The 25532-nt window shown below is 42.0% G+C and overlaps 1 protein-coding gene across 2 annotated transcripts in view; it reads right to left on the bottom strand.

Moving 5' to 3' along the window:
• Positions 1-18029: 18029 nt before the first annotated feature.
• The window catches only part of PRRG1 (proline rich and Gla domain 1), a 30906-nt gene continuing 23403 nt past the window's right edge, over positions 18030-25532 (bottom strand). For both annotated transcript variants that reach the window (XM_082277655.1, XM_082277656.1), the window contains exon 4: positions 18030-21731. In XM_082277655.1, coding sequence (XP_082133781.1) covers positions 21213-21731 — 519 coding nt within the window. In that variant the 3' untranslated portion in view covers positions 18030-21212. The remainder of the gene's footprint in view (positions 21732-25532) is intronic.

The raw sequence follows: 25532 nt of genomic DNA, 5'->3' as shown, positions 1-25532 counted from the left end.
CTGTTCTTTTTATTCTATATAAGGGAGATGAATTAATATTTCTTCTACATGGAGAGTTCTGCGCCCTATGGAGAAAGTTGTCAGAATGTTCAAATTCAACAGCAGTATAATATATATAACATTACTCACCTGAAAAATATAAAAGAAAATTTTTGCCATATTCCTATTCTCTATTAATTGAAAGCTAGCTGAGAGTTTCTAATCACTCATGTTTTTCAAATGATTGATTTCTCACTGAAGCGGCCAAACAATGAAAATACTGCAAATCAACTCGACCTCCCTGTATTTTAGACCACTGAAAAATGGAAATACAATTTGCTTTCAGGCACTTTTCATTACTTGATTAAGAGAGCTGATTCAGATTTGGGTCAGTGGTTGCTCTCTCTCAAAGGACTGTTTACTCCCCACGCTTGTACGAAGTTACGAAGCAAGGGCAAGCATCACCATTGCTGCTTGTTCCTGGTGAAGGAAATCTATTATTTGGCCAGAATTAGGGTCTAAGCACATCTACACCTGACCTGCTGTAGGTCAACATGAATTTGAGTCATTATGCCGATTATTTTTTAGGTAATTCATATAAAATTGGCAGAGAATTTTCAAGGCCAAGTTCTGCAGCAGTGTATGTGGAAGCACACACACCTACTGCCTTTGATTCCTTTCTCACTCACTGCAAACCTTACAGCTCAAATTGAGGCCAGCTCCCAATCATCTGCCATGTGAATTGTGCCAAGTGAACCCAAACTACCTTTTCAGTTCATAAAATATTCATTCAGTCCCAGCTGGGACCGTAAAATATGAATGCTTGGTTATGATGTTGGTAACATACCCTTTTCATTCTCTTACATATGTATAAGGGAAATAGTTATACACCACTCACAAGTACAGCTATATCATAAATTAGTGCTCTAAAAACTTCTCCATCTCACTCTGCTGGAAGCCCATTTGACACTACAATCCTCTGTCTAATCCAAATGGTGGCCATTACAAAAACGTTTCAGATTTTACTCTGCCATAAATTCCTACCCTCTCCCTTCATATCCACCTGCCCTGGGGGAAATTTAAGTTCTTCCATATTACCTTCTCCTGGCATTCAATATTCCATGTTGGACAAGTATTTATTAATGCAATGCAATTCAGAGATAAAATGCTAATGAACAAAGAGCTTTGGAGTCTCCCAGAATGTATATCCACTAGTTTAGAGAACTGGAGAGTGCTCAGATATACAGCTTTAATCATAGAGGAGCCTAGTGCATAGGAAAATACTTTAAGACACATTTGAGAAATCTTACCTGTATTGCTCTTGGATTTTCTCTTCCCTTTGTTTGACAGACAAGGATTAATATAAATCTTTACACTTAGAAGTATTAAAATATTCACCTCCCAAAATACGGTTCACATATTCTCAAAAATATTTAAAATAAAATTTTCCATTAGAAAAGAATATACTCACCTATCTATCTGTACTAGATGTGTTCCTATGTGTGTAAATTGGTGTCATGACATAGTGCTTAGGTCTATTTGCAAGGGTTGGGATGAATGAATTGTCTTTAGAGTCCAAACAGCTGAGCAAAAAATGCTTAGAATGCCTTGGACTAAGAAGCCCTAAGAGAAAAGAACTGAGATGAGTTTGCCTTGTAGGCCCAGTGTTGTGACACGAACAAAAATGACACAATGTAAGACATTTTGCCAATCTGAGTTGGAACTATACCCATCACCTTTGAAAGAGAAAAAAACACAGTACTTTGTGAGCTGATTAAACTTTACTATTTGATCTTTATTGGCATCTGACTTACGCAGTTCAACATATAAGGATTAGTGGTGATTGATGCCTCCTTCCCAGTCCTGGGGTAATGGTTGGTAGAAGTCCTGCAGTGTTCATCCTCTCTTGGTTCTCTGTAAGCCAATACTGAAGTTTCAGGAAATCATTTACTTCCCAGTAAAAGATTTTTTTTCTGTGAGGCAACGTAGTAGTGTATGGAATATCTGCCAGGAAGAGAAATCTCTCTCCTGTAATCTGAACTCTATGTTTCTGAGTGAGGAGCCCGCAGACAAGGGGGAAAGACCAATTGTTAAATGAAAGAAAATAAGGAGAAAACAAGCTAAAAAATAGTAGGGTCTTTGTGAGGTCAGGAAAAGGAAAATGAAAAGAAAAAGAAGAAAGAAAAGCTTCATTTGACGGGCAGATAGGAAGTGATGAGTGTGCTCATTTCATAATTACGCAGCTAAGCAGGAGGTACATCAGTATGGATGTTAGGGCTAAAAATCTTGTCTTGCATGTTCAGCTATATGCACACCACAGTCTGCATGCTCATATGGACAAGCACTTGAAGGGAAACACAATCTGCTATAATGCCTATCTGCTAGACAAAATGTGCATGATTAGTTCCATATGGCTTTTCTTGCTGAAACAGTAGAGTTCCAAAGTGAGGAAAGATTTCAAACAGAGGTGATGATGTGTTTCAAAATCGCAGTTCAATAATGAGCTTATGGGGGAATATTGGCCTTCAGTGGGATTTAAATGCACGTTAGTGTGCTTTGCTGAATAGAGATGTCCTTAAATATCTCCTTAAAGACATGTACATAGTAAGATGTGCACATAGGAAGACATGAAGGTAGTAAGAACTGATCTTGTTTTTGTGGGCTTTGAATCAACTTACAAGTGATTTGCTGCATGAAGATTCCACAGAAGATACCTGCAGTCTACTTAAAATCAGTATCTGTTTTGTAATGTAACATTTTCCCTTCCTGCTGAGTTGCATTATCAAATAGAAAAGTGCTAATGCTATTCCTCTTCACAGGTCACATTTAGGAGACTGATACAATACTTAATGGAAGGAGGTGCCTAGTCTTGTATATGCCTATTCCTACCACTGCAGAGGAGATAGTCCTTTGGAGGACGAATCAGAAAATCCAGATGTTCCACTGCATTTTAATGTAACTCAACACTGACTTTAAAACAGCCCCTGACTTCTAGTTCCAGCTTTGAAAAGTTTCTGTGTGAGTTTTTCTTTCTCCACACACCAAAGGAAATTAGGTAGGACAGTCTCCCAGTTTAGATGTCTAAATTAGCTGCCTAAATTTAAGTGCTGTTAGTAATGACTAGCCTTTGTTAGACAGATTTTTTTAGGGGAAATTATTTCTAAAGTCACTATTTATCCCAAATGCAAGAAAGAAAACAAAACTCTCTGTCCACCGTGGCTGTTTGGTTTCAGCAGCTGAGAGCACTTTAGCAGGCACCCAGCAATGGGCTGCAGGAACTGAGAGAAGCAGTTGTGGCAAAGCTGTTGTCAGCACCTGCCCTGCCAGGCCATCTGCAGGGGTGACTTGGTGGGGTGACAGTCACTCTCCACTGAAGACAGAAAATCAGGCTTCCAGGTGGGAGCGTCCAAAAGCCAAGCTGCTGAGCACAGGAGAGTTTTAAACTGGTCAATGAGAAACACCAAGGGAACTAAACACTTGTCTTTGATGTTTCCCTGGAGAAAAAGGGATTCAGTGTCTGCAGTGTCTTGCCTGTTGTCTTCCATAACCAGGGATTACAAAATTTTGTGCCCGGGAGGCTGATTCCCAAACCAGCATCACCTTTCTTGTCATTTGAAGAAATGCCTCTGCATTATAGGAAAAGCTGCCTGTTCATGGGGCATTTCACACAGAGGGGATTGTCACCTCTTACTGAACTCAGACTGCTCTGTAGTCAGAAGTGTGAATTTGTGAGAGGAGAAGGCAAAGGTCTCTGCAGGGGACTGAATCAGTAGCCTTGGCTTTAGGGACTTAGCATGTGGAGGGGAACTGTGTGGTTCCTCAGGCTACTTAGAAACTTGAAACATAGCACTTATAAAACAGAGAAGAATGCCCTAGAGTGGGAGACAGAGTTCTGCTGCCAAAATCACAGAGCCCACTGAGCCCTGGGTTATGGCTGCTCTCGGCCGCTGCTGCAGTCCTGCCTTTCTCAGTGGCCCCAGAGGAATGAGGACCATTCCCACCCCAAATATGCAGCACCTGACAGTCAGAGCATTTTTCTAATCTCAGGGAGGCTCAAACTTTCACAGGATAAGAAGAGCCTAGGATGCAGGTTTCATGTTTTTCACAGCAGGGCTCTCCATTATCAGTCAGAAGTAGGGAATCGTGTTTTGTGATAAAGTCTTCTTAAGTGAGCTCCAGGATAGTTCAGATTTGTGAAATGAATTCTGAACAGCAGGTCAGGCCCCAAACAGCCTCACAAATTCAGCATAAGCCTAGCTGGTCAGCTCAGCTCAGCCAGGTGTTGTGCCTGTTGGTGCTGCAGTAGGCTCTCAGGGGGGATTTAGATGCATAAAACAAGAGAGGCAGCATTTCCCTCAGCTTGTCACAGCAGGGTAGGACAAGATCTTACCCTGATTCCTTCCCTGCTGGGAGCATTGTAAGCTGTTCCTCCTCCTCCTCCACCCCAAGGTGTTTACGAGTCGCACAGGCTGCATGTGAAGTCCTATCTGAATGCAGTTTTTAGAAAATGCTATTTCATAATATGGAAATAAATGCCTCATAACAAGGGGTTGAACCGCTGTCACTTTTCCTCTCCCTCAGGCAGAGAAGGGAACTCCCTGACAGCTTCCTTGCATGCCACCAGGCACCTCCAGTCCTTGAACAGGGCTTTTCATTCACAATGTACATTTTGGATATAGACTCTTAAATTCTGCCTAAGCACCACTTTGCATACATAAATCTCTTTTTTGGAACTGAGGATTAATCCATGTGCCTCACTTTGTCATCTGCAAAATGGAGAATTTTCTTACCTGACAAGAAAAGTGAGAGGATAAATATTTCAGAGACTATGAAGTACTCAGACAACTCAGTGCGGGTGACAAAAGTACTTTGGCTAGACAGGAAAACGCTTCTTTAAAATTCCCAGAAGAGCAGGACAGAATAGAGATGAGATCCAGCATTGTGGGAGGCAATTGCAGCACTCTGTGTGATAGATGGCATCATTCCCAGTGCAGTAAAATGGAACTGTGCATAGACTTCCATCCCTGGTATGCTCCCTTCACTTCTGGCACGCGCTTCATCTGCACTCTGTGCCACCAAATAGTGCTGTTCGTCCTCCTGCTCTTTAATTCTTGTTTGGGACATCAAGTCCTGCAGAAAGGGAATTGGGATAGGAGTGGTACCACATTTGTGCTGCTTATTTTGGTGTTACGGGACAATCTTTGCAATTCTTTCAGGGACACAGCCTCGGAGCTGTGTCCTACAGAAATGAAGGAACAGAAGATTTAGGGGGAAATGGACTTATCTGAGTAAATATTTACCACGTACAGATCTCTGAACACTCTCCCTCCAGGCAGGGCACCCCTTGGCTGTCAGCTCAGGCCGCTGGGAACCCGTGAGTGACGCCGAGTGGCAGCTCCGGCGCGTTCAGCTGCTGTTTGCAGGCTCGTCCCACAAGAGGGCAATACAGCAACATCCATCCCACTGCCTCCCTCACAGGAAAGGATCGGGCTCTGCAGCCAGGAATTCCATGCTACAATGTATGTGTGCTATTTATAGAAAGAGCACTTACTCTTTTAAAGTGTTGCTTATAGCATTAAAATATAATCAGTCTGCATTCAATTTCATCTCACAGAAGCTAATATGGCCCTCTGTTGCTATCCAGTCTAGGACACCCTAAACACCAAAAAACCCCCATTTTTTTTTCCATATCCTGGACACTATCAGACAATTAAACTGGAGGCTCAGTGCTACAACTCATCCTCAGGAAGTAGCCTATTTATCAGCTGTTTTAATAGGACTAACAGTTTGAGTACAATTCTATAGGTTTTTGTGTTACTTTCATTGACCTTTATGCAATTAAATTTTTTGTCTCACCCTCGGGTCTGTAATCTCTTTTGTTTGCTGACAAATGTCTGTGTCACCTCCTAACCTGGTTGATCCAAATGAGCTTTTTGAAAGTGCCACTGACAGCAAATCACTGTGGTCTATAAAAGGTTTATCTTCCACTTGACTGGAAATTGCTTACCATGTGCTAAACACTGTTGATAACACCAACCAGAAACACATTTTTTCCACAGATTTCATGTTCTGTCTTATATTCCAAAAGACTGTGCATATTTTGCAGCTGTCTTATCAGATGCAGCTGAAATATTTGGTTCTGAGTGATTCAATTGTACGAGTGATTTCTCTTTGCTTTGCATTACACACAAGTTACTGGCCAGCTGCAGGCTTTGGTAGTGATTTGCAGTGTCACCAGCCATTAGGAGAATGCAGAGTCATTAAACAGATCTTGGCAGGTAAATGAGAGAAGAACCACATCAGCAATGCTGTGAGGAATGCTGTGGGAAGGAGGAAATGCATTCTTACAAGCAACTGCTTAAAATGAGTGAATAAGTAAGGTGAGATAAAGGACCTTGCTGGCTGTGACTGGGCTGTTTGCAGATGATGAGGACAGGAAGGCTGGAATGCCGGGAGGCCTGGCAGCACTGGCTCCTCTAGTGTCAGCCTGCAGCCAGCTGTGCCAGCATGAGCAGAAACTGGGCTGCAGGTTCTGCCAGGCCCACGGCCACAAAAGGGTCAACATTTTTCGCATGGCATAGACATTATTGTGTGTGCTTCTCCCACATCTCTTGCTATTTAATTGCTATAAACAGTTGGGCAGCTCTGTGGAATGGAGGAATTAAGCAGCTTGATTAGTCACCGTTTGTGAAATTGTGGCTGGTGCACATGTCCCTGCACAGCCCGCTTTAGGAACACGCATGAGGCCGTCATTACCCGTGAGGATGAGCTGCCACCCTCCCAGGTCAGGAGTGAGGATGGTGGAAAGCAGAGTCATTTATGCCACAGGGATTGCAGCAGTGCTGGGGTGGGAAGGAGAGTGAGCCTTACAAGATTGGAAAAAACTGTAGTCAGAAAATTGCCTGGATGAAGAACTTCTGTATCGATGAGGACAGGTCAGTCCCTAATGATTCTGTGCCCTGCTGTGAGAAGTGGCTGTGCTGCCATCATGAAAAATTAAAAATTAATTTACTCTCTGTCTTGTTTTGCCTTCTTTTTGGACACCATGGGTGGTCAGGGAGCACTGTTACCTTTGCATTTCTGCCCATGACTTTTCTGCTGACCGGAGAGACACTGTACTCTCACGAAGGAGACTGATCTGGTATCTTTCCCCACAAGAGCGGTAGCCTGTTAACTCACTGCTTTCGTGATGCCACATTCCCCTTCCTGCTCCTGCCTGCCCGAGCCGTGGCCACTCCCTCGGACTCTCCCTATTGGTTCCTGTACCCCAATCCCACCCAGGGAGTGCCCCTGAGCCCCTGACAAAACCCCCCTGTGCCCGGATCACGAGGTCTCTCTGCCCCTGGAGATCGAAGGGACAGGGTGTAATTAAAGCCATCTCAACCCTTATGAGAGACCCTTCTCACTTCCTTCATCATCACTGATAACGCTGACAGCTGACCAGAGCAAGATCGCGGGGCCCTCTGAAATGGACTGCGGGGTGCGACTGGGTTGCATTGCCCTGGGTAACTCCCAAGGCGCTCTCAGGGAGCTACAGCCTGCTAAGCAAAATCTAGTGGTTACAACACACAAGGTGTATTTGAAAGGGTTCTTTAATGAGTCTGTAGTTTCCAAAATTACTTTGGGAAAGACACCAGCAAGCTGTGCTCAGAAAAAATGTGAGGTGAGAGCAGTGCAGCCAAGGCTGGGCATAGCCCAGTGTGGAGGGCGCTGAGCAGCTGCTGCTGGCTGCAGACATGGAACACACTCAGTGCTGCCAGGAGAGAGAAAATATTTCTGATGAGAATGTGAGACAGATTAAAGTAGGAGTGGTAATAGTCGTGCATCAGGCATGCCAAAGGGACAAAGGGCACACCGGGGCCGGGCTGGGAGGCTGCCATCCTCCTGTCTGCCCTGTCACACTGCTGTGGAGGTGGCAGAAGGCAACAAGCAGCACCAAAAGGACGGTCCTGCTGGTTATGGGGACCAAACCATTGCCCAGCCAGGGCCAGGGTGCCTGGGGCTCTGCAGCCCCTGCCCAGGGCTGCAGAGGAAAAGCCAGTGAGGAAGAGCACTGGGGGCTTCTGTCCTGGTCTGGGGGCAGACTCTGCTGTCCCAGCTTCACCTGCTGGGTCCCTGGCTCAGCCACAGAGCTGCCCTATAGCTGCAGCCAAGCATGGCCATCCTCAGGTCTGCAGTGGTCCCTGGTCACCATTCCCATCCTGGTTCTGCCCCAGGGCTGCTGCAGTGCCAGAACTGGTGGAAGACCAATATGACCATTTATAGGTTCATTTCCTTTTCATGAAAATAATGGCCTCCAGACAAATTTGCACCAACTTTTCAGTGTACTTCAGCACTAACAAACCACTGGATGGAAAATTTCCTTTACATCAACAAGATTTGTTTAATGTAAAGGGGTGTTACCACTGGGGAAAGCAGTTTTTCCAGCCCTCAAAACCAACTGCCAACAAAAAAGAGAAAAGAGGAAAAAAATGATGAAAATTTTAAAAAGTTCTGTGACTTTTTAAATGTGGTTCTTTACTTTTGTTAAATATTTGACAGCAAATTGCAATAGACTTTTAAGCAAAAATAAACTTGAGTGCACTTACAGGAAATGTTACCTGTAAGACACATGTAAATACGTGTCAATAGGGCTACACAATTTTTATTAAAGCATCATAAAGAAGAAAATACACACTTAGTGTGACATGCAGTTTGTAAACAATTCACAAATCTCCAGTTAAATTTGAGCACTGTGATGGATGTGCATGTGCAGAGATTGGATTTTGGATAATTGCCACTGTTTAACTGCTGAAAAAGAAGAGAGGCAAAGCCTGAAGAGTTTTGTCAGCTCAGCCACTTCCAAAGTGACCTCCCACCCATGCACAGTCTCATTCTCACAGCACAAGCTGCTGTGCAAAGCCACTCAAACATGCTAGTCATAAAGCACAAACAAACAGGATCAGTTTCTGATTTAAGAAGTAGATAAGACTAGAAAAAAGCCAACCTGAAACTTTAGCCCAAATGAAGAACTTTATAGGACAGGGCTGGTTCTGCCTTGTGGCAGGGGACAGAAGCAGAGTGCTCCAGCCTCTTCCAGGCCTGTGCTCACAGCAGCAACCTGTGTGGATGGTGCTATCCAAGTTTGCAGCTTTCCAGCTTTTAGCCTGCAGTTAAAATACACTTTTCTAAATCACCCAACTTTCAAGATGCCTCTTCCCACCATCTGGTTAAGTAAATACGTGTTCTCAGTAGCTAAACATAAGCAAAGAGGTTCATATTTTTATCTCTTATTTGATTACTGCCTTTGCTACAAGATTTGCAGTGAGTATTCCACACCATCCAGATGAATGACATGTTACAGAACTGGGGCATCAGCCATTACTGACTAATCACAGTTTCATTCATTATATTTTACATAATTTAACTGGATGAATCAGCTTATCATTAAGGGAATTCACAAACCATTTAGAGCTTTTGCAGTTGAGTTCATGGCAATTTTCTTTTCCCACAACCAAAGCTGTTTCCTCAAGTACCTGCACAGATATTCCCTGCTTGGGATGTTTACCTATTTCATGGGGAAGGTCAGTAATTTCAGCTGAGACACATTGGCAGAGTTAAGCTCCATGGGAGCATGACCCCAGGTTCTGTAACCAATAGATTATATAATAGACGTTTATTACTTTTCAGAAGAAATGACAAAACTAAACATTAACAGACAGATTGACTTTCTTGTGGGGTCACTGTTCATTAAATTTCCCACTGCTTTTACAATCTGAGCTGCTACAGTCATTTAGCTTTTAGCTCAAGTCATTAAAGTGAGAAGATTGTTTCTTTATCACCTTGTTACCATTCCTCATCTTAATGACATTTTTCAAGCTCTCATCTTAAAATTGGCAAACACTATAAAAAAAACCCAACCTGTTCCTTCTGTGGCTTAAACACAAACAAACACAGTTGCTTCCATCCTTCTCATTTATTATCTTACAGGCATTGATTTGTGCCAGGCAGGTAACCAGGTGCCTACTGGAGGGAGCTGGGAGAGGATGCAAACCTCCTTCACGGAAGGTGGTGCTAGACTCAAGGCAATCAGCTCTGAAGGTCTCACCCTGAGAAGCAGCATTTTGTGGGGGAGGCTGTAGGAAAGTGCCATGTTTTGGCAGGTAAGAAACCAGGACTGGGAACTGGGGATGGCATAGTTGAACAGAGCAGGACATGCCAGTGAGGGGTTTTGACACTGGGAGTGTCACAGTGGGGGGCATCACAGTGCTGTAGTTGGACCAGAAAGTAGTGGCTTCAGCAGCCCTGACATCTTTTGTCTTCTCCTTTCCTCTTCCATAAGAGACAATGCAGACTTTGGACAGATACCATTACAGAAGGTCATCCAGGTACATCAGAGAGGACTGGGAAAGAGGGCGTAGAAAACATAAGAAACTGCAGAGAAACTCCCTGCAAGAGATACCATCCATCAAAGAATCATAGAATTTAATCACAGAATGGTTTGGAAGAGACCTCAAAGGTGATCTAGTTCCAACCCCCATGCCATGGGCAGTGACACCTTTCACAAGACCAGGTTGTTCAGAGCTCCATCCAGCCTGGCCTTGAGCACTTCCAAGGATGAGGCATCCACAGCTTCTCTGGGAAACCTGTACCAGGGCCTCAACACCCTCATGGTAAAGAATTTCTTCCTAATATCTAATCTAAACCTACTTTCAGTTTGAAGGTGAAGAAAGACATTTTTTTTATTTCTTATTAGGTAGAGAAACCATAACATTTATAACTTTGCAACAAATATAATTAATAACAAGAATCATTACACATCTTAATCACATTCAGTATCTACAGATTTCCACAGCTACAAGGACATTGTTTTTAGGACCATTCTTTCAGGTCATAGGTTACTTAAAAATACAAGGATCACAATATCAAATGTTTGATGAGAGAACAGAATAAGAGAACCCTCTTATCTTACATCACTGATTTTCCAGGGAAAGAACCTTTTCTGCACATTCTACGTTTATTACAATAATCTAATTCCCTCTTTTTCTGATAACACAGGGCTCATGTCTTAGATTTTATGCTGTTTTGATGAAAGATTGAATAAACCTCTTTCATGTTTGCCTCTTGCCCATCGATTGTGACCTTTTAACTTCGTTTGCTATCACTGATTGATGGTGGAGCAATGCAACCTGACCCCTTTCATGCCTGCCCACTCCAAAAATGGAAAGCTGATAAAAGCGATAGATGAGATAGGAGGAGGCAAACGTCTCTTGAGTCAGTGTTCTATGATTTAAGAGATGTTTTTCTGAGCCCTTAACCCAGCAGACTATAACAGCTAAGGATGCCTAAACCAAGAAGAACCTGGGGGAACTTTGCAGCTGAGCAACAGTGGGGGGAAGTAGGCCGAGCAACATCATAGGCTGTGCCAAACATTACAAGCGCCAATTATTTTTCTTTTCTAAGTCCAGATTTATTGTTTGAGGCCATCACTAAAATGTTCTGGTTTTCCACTATGAAACAGATGGCATAAATGTGCCCTGCAATTTTATTGCTGCGTTACAATTTCACCGTGTCATGCTCAAACCAATGGGTTTGCTCAGTCCACAATAAAACCTCCATTCTGCTGTGCTGCCAACGGATGCACTGAATAAAATGGCAGCTGAAAAAGTTTCAAGTTGGCAAATCACTATTTCATTATTTGTCTCATACAGGTTTGTTAGGTATAGAAACAAAACTCAACAACAGATAAAAGCTGGAAATGTTTACTTGGAAAAATGTAATGAGAATGGACTTGTGCACAACCACTGCATTTTTAATCTCATAGTTTTTTAGTACATTTTTTTCAACATGATGAGATTAGACAAAATTGCTCAATTCTGCTGTCTGTAAGGTTGGTCAAACCACTGACTGAAAGAATCTTTCTCAATGTTATACACAAGTGAAAGAAAACCTCTGTTATAATTTACCTTGGCACAGGCGAGAATAAAAAAAAGAGAGCCTAATCTGTGAAGAGGTGTTCTGAAGAGTGTTTGGTTCAAGAGGAACATGACTAAAGGTAAAAAACCTGAAATACAGTAGGATTTAACTCTTTACAGTCCTTTATTAGTGCTTTTTAAGCACAGCAGGAGTCAACTGTTCAACATGTAATGGTTTGTGGCCAGAGGCAGCTACAGGAACTTGATACTCTCACCTCGGAGGGATTCTCACACCCAGGGAGAGTGGGGTTGATACATGAACACAGAAACGTTCACAGAAATCCACTCCCTGGATTTCTTAAGGTGAATACAGCAGGCCAAACTCAATTGTTACTGACAGAGGCTTAAAAGGGAAATGACAAGAAAAATATTGCAAATCTCTTGGCTCTAGGGGACACTTTATCTGCCTGCCCTGTGGAGACAACCTTATTCACACTGCCAAGGGAGCAGAGAGGTAGCTTAGAAAGATCCCAAGGAATGAAAACACCTATCAGGTGAGACAGTCACTGCAAGGTTGCTGGGATAACCCCAGCACTCCTGCACACCTTCCTCCACACCAAGCAGCCTCTGATTAACCCTCTCTGGAAGCTGACTCTTTCACACAGATTCCACCAGTGCCTGCACTGGCCGATCCAGTTTAACAGACCTGTGTCTCTGGAGGGTGGCTCTGGAGGGTGGCTGGTTCTGTGTGACTGGTTCAATATCCCCATTTTGATCTCCCTGCTATGGATTTGCTGTGTATCTTGATACCAACCACAGCAAGAAGGCAGGCCAAGGAAAACAGAGAAGCACATGCTAACTGGATCCAAAACCATATAAACCTATAAATGTATCAGAGACACGTGTACATGAACAAAACCAAAGGTTTTGGAGGACTTTTAAACAACTACTACAAAAGTAATTACTTCAGTTGAACTGGCCTCTTCCTTTTCTTCATTTTCTTTTTCTTTTTTTTTTGTGTTTCTTTGGAAAAAGACTAGACTATCATTTAATTGCACCATTTTTTTTAGATTCGGCATTAAGAGACCTTTTAACATTTCTGAATGTTAAATATTTAACATTCAGAATAATAAGATAATAATTAGAGTTGCAAAACTCACCCTGTAGCATTCTATTAAAATTAATTAACTTACCTGCCAGCAGTTTAAATAACAAAGTGAAGAACACAATTTGTATCAGGCACTGGACAGTAATGGCAGGAACATTCCCAAGGTACCTTCACAGGATTTCTTTAAACTGCCTTCAAAGCCATGTAAAAAACACACAGCTTTTAGAACTTGCCCCAAAGAAATTAAAATCAAGGCCATGCGAGTAAGAGAGACAGGGGCAGGACCTGGAAAACTTCTGATGCTCACCTGGCCTCCTTTGCAGCACAAATCCAGCTAAGGTGCTGCTGGGATATGGCACACAGAGAGCAGGTATGCCCCAGTAAGAGCTCCATGGCAGCTTAGGGGTTTGTAAAGCAGAACAGCCACCTCAGGCCACGGGGAGCTGGCACAGCTCTCACAGCCCTGTGGTGTCTCACGTGGAGTGAGCAGTTCTTCCCACAGCAGCTTTGGGCACATGGAGCACGTTACCACAGGCTGATCCTGAAGCTAAAAAGGGCTGAAAACAGGGACAATGCCTGCTCCTCAGAGGCATTAATTACTGCATGGTCAAATGCAGCTGGCAGCCAGGCAGAGCAGCTGCTGTCACAGGCACACACCATAGCAGCCTGAGCTCCACCACCACATCTCCATCAGTGCTGGACACCTCCAGGAGTGGGGAAAGGCAGCATCTCTGCCATCTCTCATCCAGCAATGCCTCCATCACATCTGAGTGCTAACCAGCCTCAGACAGCAGCTGTGGTGGGGACACACAGTGTTCTCCTGGTCTGAGAAGGATCTGGGAAACCAGAGGGAAGTGCCATGAGGAGGTGGGAGACCGCACGGTAGTCTCTTGAAGAATCTCACCTGTGACATCTCGTGGAAGAGGAGCATTTGTTCACTAACAAAAGCAATCTCTTTAAAAGAAAGATTAATTGAAATGATGTTGACTATGAGCAGGGCACTCATTTGTCATCGTCACCAGCACAGAGGAGGGGCCAGATGAAAGGTCCACAGGCTGTACCTCGCTCTGAAATCCTGTGTTAGACAACAAAATGAACTCCACAAGTCTCCATCCCTTGCAAGCCCTGGCACACAAGAGCTGCTGGGAAAGGGCAGGTCAAGGGAAGTTAATGCTTTGGGGATGGGGGGTAGGACCACTCAGCGCCTGGGAGGGCATTTTGCACATCCCAAAGCAGGACTTTGGGAACAGGCCTTACACCTTTGGTGTCACTTTGGAGAACCCTTTTCAACACAAAATGGGCAGAAATGTGGTGCAGAGAGTAAGTACTGGTGAAGTGAGATGGCTTAGTCAGCCTCATCAAGATAAACACAGCAATCTGGAAATGTCTGGACAAGTGAGCAACGTGGGATGATCTTTTTTCAGTTGTGTTGCTAGGAGACATCACCGTAATCAATCATAAAACCATCAACTGCTGCTACTCAGGAATTTTTTTAAATAAACACTTCTATACTGAAGAGTAACTCAGTGAAGCTAAAATTGCTGATGGGACCATGCCAGTTTTGACAAAAACAAGCAACAAAACCTATTCTGGTAAAGACTTCTCAGGTTCCAGACGAAATCTGTGATCCATAAAGTGTAATACCAAGGTTGGTGTCACCAGCATATAAAAAATCAAGAGAGCAGCTCAAACCCACACCCTATGGTATCCTTTAACAGAAATATACTGCTCTGCTTTCCAACAATCCATAAGAAGTTAGTAAGTAAATTAAATCTATGTTAAGTAGTTTAAATTCACTATACCCAGAGATCTGCATATACTATAGAGGATTTCAAAGGATTTTGAAGCTTGAGAAAGATAGAGACTGCAAGCTTAGTCTAATGTTCAGAGCTGCCTAATGCCCTGCAATGGAGGAAACACAAGTTCAAATCCTTGCTCCAGGGCTGTGGGTGAAGGTCAGAGTGAGAGCCAGCCTTCCTCAGGGGCTGGGGGTTTGCTGACAGCCTGGCACTGGGAGCAGGATTTTGTGAACAATTTTCAGGAAGTCAACGCTGGGTTATGCAGAACAGTAAAAATTGAAATCTGAAAGCAATGTGCAGAACAGAAACTCCCTTTTTTAAACATTCCTGCCAGTGGAGGAGAGAGGTAGTGTTTTCATGGAGTCAAGCTGCCTGTGTGGAAAGGCTGGAAGGTAATGGGTGGAAGCACAATTAGGCAAGAAAAGGGAAACTAAGCTACAAGTAGCACTTCATAAGGCTGAAAAAAATCATTGAAGAGAAAATAGCATTAGAAATTATTTTCAAAGATACATTTCTTCTAGAGAAGCTGCACAATAAAAATACCAGCTGTTATGCACTTTAAAAAATGAGCATGCAAAAGATTTTAGGGGGAACAGAAAAAGGAAGTATTCAAGCACTTTTATTAAACAAAATGCAAAAACCAGCAAGCTAAGAAAAAAACCCAACCCACCCAGAAACAGAAAAATGAAAAAAAATGAAACATGTAGCTCTTCATGATTACAGTATAATATATACAAGGTATATTTTACCTTCACCCATCTGTAAGGAAAAACCTACGGTTAGAATGGAACCACAAACAGAAAAGTAGTCACAACAGAAGTAAAAATAAAAATAATAATTCGAGTAGTAAATGGAAATAAATTACTTGTGCTAAGAAAGTTTAGGGGTACTAGCTGGGGAAAACGTTTGAGCTGGTCACACCACCCTTGCTTTTCTTTGACAGTACCATTTTTTCACAGCAAGTCTTGGCAAGAAACGCTGCCTGCAGTGGTTTTAATCTTGGAAACAACCCACATGAGGTGGCTGCATTCAGACTGGCAGTGAAAAGGCCACAGGTGATAACAGACTGTGTCTCCCCCTGTGTCACAGCAGGCTGACACCTGCCTCTGGTCCCCATTGCTGCGTTCATCCCCTCGGCTCTTTGTCCAGCACTGAAATACTGCCCGGCCTGGGTGTGAGCAGACCAGCAAGGTCAGGGGAGGAAAGCAGGGAAGCCTGGGTCCCAGAGCCACCTATGTACAGATGTGTGTCACCAAACAAACAACTCAAGTCCCTGTGCACAGCCAAGAGCGGCTGCTGCACCACTGCCAGCGGCAAGAGCTGAGTGAGAAAATAAAGAAAAATCAAACTGGGAGCCTCTGACCCATGGAATTGATCCAGGGTCTATTGTGTGGGAAAACACATCCCACACCACAGGAAAGGCCAGGGAGACAGTCTGGTACAGATTATTTCACCAGCAGAGATTTCATTGCTGGTAGTATCAAAATGGATTTTTTAAATACTTGTTTCCTTCTTGCTTTAAGTTCCTCAGCTAACCCTGGGAGCCACACAGTTCTGTACAATGCTTTCAAGTGGAAAACAGCACAGCAGTCAGTGTGTCTTTATTGCAGGATACACAGAGACAGGACAGGCAAAGAGGACACAGGTCTAATATTACAGCAAACATTGTTGCAGAGATCTAAATGGTAAGTAAGTCCTGTATAATATGCTGTATAATATATGTGCTGGAGATATCTATATCTGTGTATCTATAGATGGATATGGTCAAGAGAGCATAAGCAAGACCTTTCTTACACTGACTTGTTATTTAGCATTCAATAACTCACTGTCAAATGAAAAATACAATTACCGAGATGCCCCTGCAGAAGAAAAGTGTACTTCAACTTTCTGGCAAAACTCAAAGTTCAATTACCCTGTAACAAATCAATCAAATGTGTGTGCAGCAAGCAATGAAATAGTACAGATGTTACCTCAGTGCTTTCAGCTGAACACGGTTTTCCTTCTTTTTAAAAATCAGCAAGTGGCACTAGGAGACATTTACAAAGCTCACATTATGCAGAAAATAAAAAGAAATCTATCAGTGTGATTTAGAGCAGCACAGCAGAGTGCTCTGGGCACAAGAAACAATAAATAATGAACATTCATCACTGGTAACCTGAGCAATGATTTCATTTGTATAGACACTGAGATGCATGACAGCAGTTTAGCACCGTATCCCCCACGTTCCCATAGCTGGAAGCCAGGGGCAGGCTGAACCTTGTGCACACACGTCAGCCCATGCTGATGGGCGCGAGGCCAGGACACAAACGTGAGTGTGCACAGCAAGCCCCACTTAACCCAGGGCAGAGCGTCCTGTTTGGATGGTGCTGGCTTGGGATACACAAATAAAAGCTTCCCAAGGGGAACACGGGGCCACAGTGTGCACTGACAGCTTGGAAAGTCACTGCTCTTTGCTGCTTCAAGTACCTTTCTTTTCCTTTTTGTTATGAGCAGCACAAAGCTGCACTTGAGTTCACAGCTCTGAGACACAAACCTCACTCTGGGCTTCACCAGCCTCTCCCACAGGCCCTGCACTGGTGAACAATCCCAAGGACATTTTATCCTGATTATCAGAGTGGGAAGGGATGACACGCACTTTGTGCTGCCTGGAATGGAGACCTCCAGTTTCCAGCACGGATCATTACACAAGGCTGGTTTTGTTCTCTGTTAATTCATCATTCCTAGAGCTGACATGAAATTTTGTAGTCACTTTCAAGTGGCTCAAGTGAACTTTGAAATTAGGTTCTCCAACTGTTTTTGCTACAGTTTCCTTTCCTTTGGCCTGTGACTTATTTAGCTGTGGCTACAAGAAATCACAGAATATTCCGAGTTGGAAGGGACTCAGAAGGATCACCAAGTCCAACTCTTAAGTGAACAGCCCATGCAGGGATTGAATCCACAACCTTGGTGTTATTAACACCAGACTCTAAGCAAATGAGCCCATGACAGCATTAAATGCTTTTTTTCAAAATGGGAAACTATACAAATTAACAACACTGATTGAAATTGAGCCTGAATTTTGAAACAATAGTCTTGCCTACCTGCAAACAAAATTATATTTGTATTTTATAGCATCCAAAACAATTGATTCATGAAACTGATTAAGTCCACAGAACAATGGAAATTAAAAGACCACAAAGTAAATACTGCAGATGTGTAAAACTGGTATTTTGAAACATTAGAGGCATCTTAAAAATTTTTATTTAGCATATTGAAAAACAAATGTTACAAAAAATTTTCTATAAACATAGGCAAAAATGTTTAAATAGGATAATTTAATGTAAACCAAACCCCTTTAACATACACAATACTGTAATCAGAGGTTATTTACATCCAGTGAAGAGAGCACAACCTTCACTAATGTTAATATCATCTAAGCAAATCATTAATTTCCATCATTTCTTAAAACAGCGCCACCTTTAAGTTAGTTTTAGTAGCTAAATAATTTCAGTCCTTATACAAGATGAAATTCAATGTTACATTCAGAAGTGGGAAAGGCAGTATCCTGACTATTCATGTCATCAGTCAAGACAGCACTGCATTCAGAGTTGCAAAACCTTAGAGAGATACAACTATAAATTTATATTTATTGCATGACCATGCAATTCTAGGATAAGTAAAACAACAAGGAAAAAAAAGCTGTATAAAACTCCAGTACAAATAAAATTTTATTTTTCAGTTAGGTTAGAAAAGCCAACCACAAGACTAAGCTATTTTCCCACATTTCACAAAACAGAACAAAACAATTTGTAATTTGACACTATTCCAACATGGAGAAAACTGTTCATGTCTCAGAGGAAATGCATTTGCACAACTGTCCCACACAGGTTTAGTTTAAATATCGAATTTATTCACCAAGACATATATTTATAGTCCACAATGTCTTTCATACTCACGTACTCATGGAAAAGGCATTGTCTAATTAAATCACTTTAAGTTTTTGGTTGTGAATTTTTTTGGAATGGCAAGCTTCAATTTTGGATTGCACATAAAAGTATCTACTGGACACAGTAACAAGACAAAGTAACATACTCAACTTAGGAGCCAGAAACAAACCCTTCAGAAGTGGTAGTGGAATACAGAGTAAAGAAAAAACAGAAAAAAGGGAAAAGCCAGCTCATGTCTAAATTACTAAAGTAGACTGCCCATGTTCAGGGGATGATGACAGCTGCTTAACAACCTAATGTGACATGGGTGATCTCCACGCATTTCCTACAGGAAAGTCCTATATCCTGACGAGGAAGTTACTGCTAAAACTACTATCTGTGCTGGCAGGCACAGGAGATGCCAATATGGCACAGACACTGAAGCACCAGCTCTTTCTGAGGTGGTTCCTGCATGCTGGGATGAGGCACTTTGTTCTGGTGAATCTGCCTAGAGCAGTGTATTCATTAACTCTTGCTTGCTATGAAAGGAGCTTTAACTTCCACAAGTCTCAATTCAGAATTCACAAGAGCTAAAACCACTTCAAAAGAAAAGGTCTGACAGTCCACAAACAAAACCCAGGCAATTTTTACTACAAGTGTCCAAACCATACTGTACTTATCTGCCTATCTTAATATATCTGTAATATATAATGAATATAAATGAGAGTTACAGTTTTGACTGTGGAGTCAGGAGTTTGGCCAGGAGTTCATCTCTAATACAACTTGCTTTAGCAGCTGAAGAGCCCCAGCAGGCAACAAAGGCAACCTACTCTTTGCCAAAAATGAGAACTCCTGACTCCACGTGTCAATACATTAGATCATATTCTTATCAAAGTGTGCATTTACACACCCATCTATAACCATCCATTTCCTTCCAGTCTCCTTCCATAAAAATCCTCTGAGAAAAGGTGGGCCAAGGCCCCATGAGAGGGACATTAAGAGCAATTTCAAACAGATGGCATGGGCATTTCATTTGGGGTGTTTGAAACAAGACAGTTGGGGTTTCTGTTGTAAGAAAGACAAAATTTAGTCCTTCAGGGCTCAATAAGTTTCATTTGGTGCTAATTGATTAGTAGACCACAGAACAGTACTAAGCTAATGCCATGCTACCCTGGTGTGGGAAGAAAGAAAACTGAAACTTAATACTCAGAAATTAAACCAAGCAATTAACTTTTAAATCAACCTGTGAAAAAAGAAACACCACACTAGAATTTGTACCACCTAAACCAGGTGGGTGAAATTCTGTACAAGCCTGTATATAACTTGCATTCATCTCTTCAGTCTCAGAAAGTCACTCCACACTAATGCTTGGGGTTATGGCTGCATGTTCTTAGAACTCCTTGGAATGGATAAGCAATAAATGTTGTTGAAAAAAGGTTTCTATATTCTCTGCAAAGAATTTCCACAGGCACCAGTACAAGGTGCACACAAGGTACCTGTCAGTAGGCAAGAGAGTATCAGAACTTGAGGAAGGGGTTTATAGCAGGGAAAACCTTGAGGAAGGTTTTCATAGCTGGGGAAAAAAAGAAGTCACAGACACTGAATTTCTTTCCTTTTTCCCCTTCTAAAAAGGAGAGTAATGCCTTTGGGTGTATGTGCTTATAGATTACATCCTGGTCCCAGTGAAAATCACAGTAGGAAGTCTATGATCAGGATTTTATCCACTCTTGAGTACTTCAGTATTACTGTCGCATGAACTTTCAAGTTCTGAAGTTAACATATGCACACTTCTCACCTCTAGAATAGAAAACTAAAACAAGACAGGAAAACAGGAAAGGCAGAACACAGAAAAAAAACCTTATACCATTAAATTCACCAATTAGTGTCTTGAATTGTCAGCTTCTAAGCATTTACAGAATTTTGAGCTATAATAGCAAAAGCTTTACAGTACACCCCTCCTGCTAGGAGTCTGGAATTATTGCTCTTACACCAGCCTTCTCCATGAGATCCTGGTTTGAACACAAAGGCTCCCAGCTTCCTGAGGGCCAGGAGAGGGTGCAGCATGCAACAAAAATCCAAGTGAGAAAAAGGAACCAACCAGACAAGAGGCAATACTGCAAAATCAGTCCCCTCTAGTGTAAATAACTATTAAAATGTTGCTTAAGGATTCCCTATTGTAGGGAATTCTGACAGTCTGCAGTAAGAAAGGGGAGGGCGATCCCACAAATCTTGTGGGGAATGTGGACAGTGTTTGGAATAAAGCAACATCCTTCAAAACAGAGGTACTTTTGAGAAGTATGACAGAGCACCACATCTGTATCTGCACTACACTCTCAATACAGATTCCTTATCTTTTAAGACATTCTACAGGGGAAAAAAAATCCCAAACCCAAAGAATGAGGGAACCTAGAAAAGGTGAAATTCACTGTATACAAGTCCGTTAAATTACAGAAATGCATAATAAGCCAAGATAAAGTGCTACAAAATGATTACTGATTTTTAAAAGGTCCATGGCATTCTTCTTGCTTTACTTAGTACTGGTGACAATGGGAGTAAGTGCAATGGCAGTGGCTGAACTGGAATTCACAATGTCTTCATATTGTGGGGGTGGATCTAAATGCTGATCAGTGTCGCTTCTTCTCACACTGATTTCCCCAGTGGCTTCCTCATAGGAAGGAGGAGGATCACAGTTTGAGAGCCTTGTGGATATTGAGTCTGACCGTGCATCCGAATAGCTCAGACCTCCTGGAGAGAGCCCACTGACTTCATACATTTCCTCCTGTGGGGAATGAACAATGCTGAGAGGCGGCGGGAGGGGCCCTCTGCCATCAGCACCATCGCCCAGCGCTCCGTGGGCTCCCCTGTGCACGTACACCGACTGCCTACGCATTTTCTTTTTAAACAGGCATCTCCAGATGACAAAAATGACAATGAGGATAACAAAAAGGCCAATGATTAATGGAAATGCAAGGTAAAATGAATACCAGCTATGTCCTGTGTTACTTTCTCCCTGGAGTCCGTTTTTGTAGACTTTCCAGAACTCCTTCTAGAAGAGCAAGACACAACATGTCAGAAACTGTAACACGAGTTAATAAAAAACAAGCAATGTAAGCAAGTTGTTTTAAAGAATGAGGAAAAAAAAGGCATTTCAAATATTGATGATTAAAATAAGAACTGGCATGGATAAGCGCACATAAACTTTCAATTTTTCTTCTCATGTGATGAGTGATACAAAAGGGATTTGGTTTTTTAAAACAACCTCTTCACTACTTTTAAGATTCTTACGTCTGCACTCAATGTTTACAAACATGCAGCACAGACAGGACTAAGTAATAATACACAAAGAAAAGAAAAAAACCCAACCACAAAACAAACTAGGAAAAAAAAAATCTCAAAAGCTCCTGCCTAATCAGCATGCACATCAGCCATCCGGTGGATCAGAATTTGTCAGCACCACTCAAGGTACAAGTTTAGGGTTTGTTCTAAAATTGCTATAATACACCAGTACAATTTGACAGGGAAACACTGGCTCAGAATGACAGACCATTTTGGCAAAGCACAACTGTGCTGTACTGTCTTATCATAATTTAGACACGCCCCACCCTCTGGCTCATACATTAATTCCTGTCAGGCTATTTTGAGTTGATCCAGATCCTCTGTTTACAGTTAAAAATAGCACCATAACTATGAGGCTATTAAACAGGTTATTACATTCTAGAAATCTTGACAACGTAGCTACAGATAAATGGAACATAAAGTGAAAATATGAACAAGTGAAAACAAAGATGAAGGGGGACACCAATACTTGAAAGTCCTTTTTGCTCTATTTATATGCACAAGTAGGAGCACAAAGATCATGTTACCATGCAATTTCTTCTGCAGTGAATACTATGAAGGAACGGTACAAAAAGAAAAACATACCCTGCCTCAAAAGAATAGCCATCCTCACCTGTAATGTCCCTCCTACTATGAAACACTTCCACTGCATTTTATAGTCATAATTTCGTGTATTTTAGTATATTGCTGTATAACTAAAAAGAACCCCAAACCAAAAAACTGTAATTAATGACACCCCCTGGTCCACGCCAGAAACTCTGAACTCTTTAGTTTTCTTTAAAAATGCACAGACCTGACCCCATCTGGCTCCTGCCAGCCTCGCATCAATTTTAAATGACAGCACACATTTCATGCAACTGTTTATAAAACTGTCATCAGGTAGAACTGAAATTGTCAATGCTCACTTGTTACTAAATTATGTATTCAGGTTGCAGACTGACTTTGTGCACACACGAATCAGATTCATCAGTTTTTTTAGTCCATGCCTGCTGCCACATGATGAACATTAAACAGAAAATGCCACCAGAGGCATTTTCTGCCACCACTGACCCCAGAGGCAGCTTGAGTCTAAAAGCAGCACAATCCCTCTAGCATGGATGCCAGGCTTTCCCTGTGCAAAGGCAGGATACCATGGGCAAAACACACTCACAACACTTCTGGATCAGAATGTACTCAGGTTAAGAGCAATGCCATGTGCATGCAACAATTCATGTAAGCATGAAAACTATCCTGTACATTTTCTTTTCCAAAGATAAATTCAGTTTTTGTTATGCCTATGTGCAAGTTCAAAAACCAAACATTTCTGACTCCTACACCAATCCATGATCAGGCATTTTCCCTAAATTTTAAGGCTTGATGCCACAAGCAGGTTGACACAAGGCCCCTCTTTGATGTGAACCCAGGTCCAAATCATCTAAGCTGTGTCAGGTAACATTGGCTTCACACAAAGGAAGAAAGTCTGGGAAGATGGACTCTAAATACTTCTCTATACAAGGGTGCTCCTTGATGTGTGTTCCACAGTGAACCCCAAACCAACTGTTCTGAGTTTAGAAAAATGTATTTTGGGGAGAACTAACATTGAAAAATGCCATTAGCTGCACAACTGAGGGCTTTTGGGATCTCTGCATGATAAAACCTGGCAGAACTGGTTAGATTACAGCTAAATAGATTACTTAGTGGAACAAATAATATATTGTTAACCAGAAAAAGCAGAAACTGATTAATTAGGATTATGAAATGCTACTGTATGTACGGGGACCAAACTTCCCACATCCCTGTTCTGTGGCCTCAATGGCAGCAAAGAAATAAAATGGTACAACGTTAGTTTTTAAGACCAAAGTTGCAAAGACTTACTGAAAGTCATTAAATATACTGTGCAAGGATATGTCATTTTAAAGACTCTCTGGAGGAGAAAGGTAGTTTTGATGAAAAAGAAGAAATCACACTTCTCCCCAGCAAACTATTTTGCATTGCAGACTGCAGAGGAAATGCACCTTCTCCAACAGAAGGGTAGTAAAGTACTGACTGGTATTTTAATATTGTTTCCATGTTACTTCTAGGTCAGATCTAACTGCTGTGGAAAATGTCTCTGCATCTTCTTCAGAAAGCTGAAACAGCATCTCTCCTTGGCACTCTGCAACTTGGCAAAGCAGCAGAAAAGCTGTTCTGTTCTCCCAGAGTAGCAGGCACTCAGTGCAGAACAGGGTGTGTTGCTTTTGGGATGTTTGACTTGGTGATGTGACCAGACAGATGTATAAAGAGCTTAAACTAAGACTTTAAACTGCCTTAAGGATGAAAGTAGTTTAATGTCCTCTTTCATTTACATGCAAGGCAAGGAAAATTCAAGATGGTTTAGACACTCCCTGGTCAAAAATTACTTTAGGTTTAACACTATCTTACAGAGACAGAGGAATAAAGTTCTGCACAAGGTGAAAAACACTAAGAAAGAAACACTTGCTTATTCATTTAAAAAAAATTCTTTTAAATGTCCTTCTTCAGGGGAGAAGAAAAAAACAACCAACCAAAAACCAACCCTGCAAAACCCCACCAAATATAACCTTGTTAGCATACTAGATCCCAGGTTTCCAGCTTGCATTTTTGCAAGTCAGATTTCCGAGAGAGGCACAAGGACTTTTAGTTCCAGACTGCCACAGCAACTGCAGGAAACCCATCCTTCAGGTTTGGGTTGCACAGCTGCCAAGCTTTCCCTCTGCTCTGCTACCCCACAGCTACACTGCAGAGTAAAGTGATGGTGCAGGAGGAGTACAAGACATCTGGTCAGAGTCAAATCCTGCCCAACAAAGCCACAGACAACTTGGATGAATTTGCACAGTGTGAGGATTTGTACAAACTGCAGTGAAAAAGACCAAGAGGGGGAAGACTGAAAACTTACAAAGTAGCTGTAAAATTCATACAGAAAGTTAAAGAGTAATTTAGAAGCTGGAAAACTCACAGCACAAACATTCCACCCACAATTGCTGGTCTCTTAACCTAACAACAGAAAAGACTTCCTGCTTGACAAAATTACTAACTTGTCATTAATGAAAAGGACACTTCAGTAATCATTTATCCCTGAGTGCTGTACAACCAGGAATACCAGGTGTAAAAGCCTTATAAGGCTGAAAACTAAGTTAAGCAGGCCACATAATCAGATAACTGCAATGGAAAAGACTTAGAAAACATCTAACATATATTCCTGCCAAGAACTACTTTTCTGAATGTATCTTAGTGTTTTGGCAAATCCAGTTTGAAATAATAGAAAGGAATTCTCAAATGCATCCTGAAGACAATTACAGCAAAATTTGCAAGAATTTTGTTTCCCTCTTATTTGTAATACTTCTCAGAACAGAGTCAGTATCAGTCAACTGGATCTGAATGCTGAACCAAATAAGGGATCTGCAAGGAAGTCAGGAGACTCACACCCTCCTGAGAATTTCAGCAGAGACCTTTACGACATTTGGCAGCACTGTCAGCCTCAAATGATCCTTTGTCAATTGCCTGGCTTGTTTTA

Source organism: Coloeus monedula (genome assembly GCF_965178545.1).
Source record: "Coloeus monedula genome assembly, chromosome: 3".
Taxonomy (NCBI): domain Eukaryota; kingdom Metazoa; phylum Chordata; class Aves; order Passeriformes; family Corvidae; genus Coloeus; species Coloeus monedula.
Note: the sequence above shows the minus strand (reverse complement) of the source record. Positions and strands in the feature narration are given on the sequence as shown.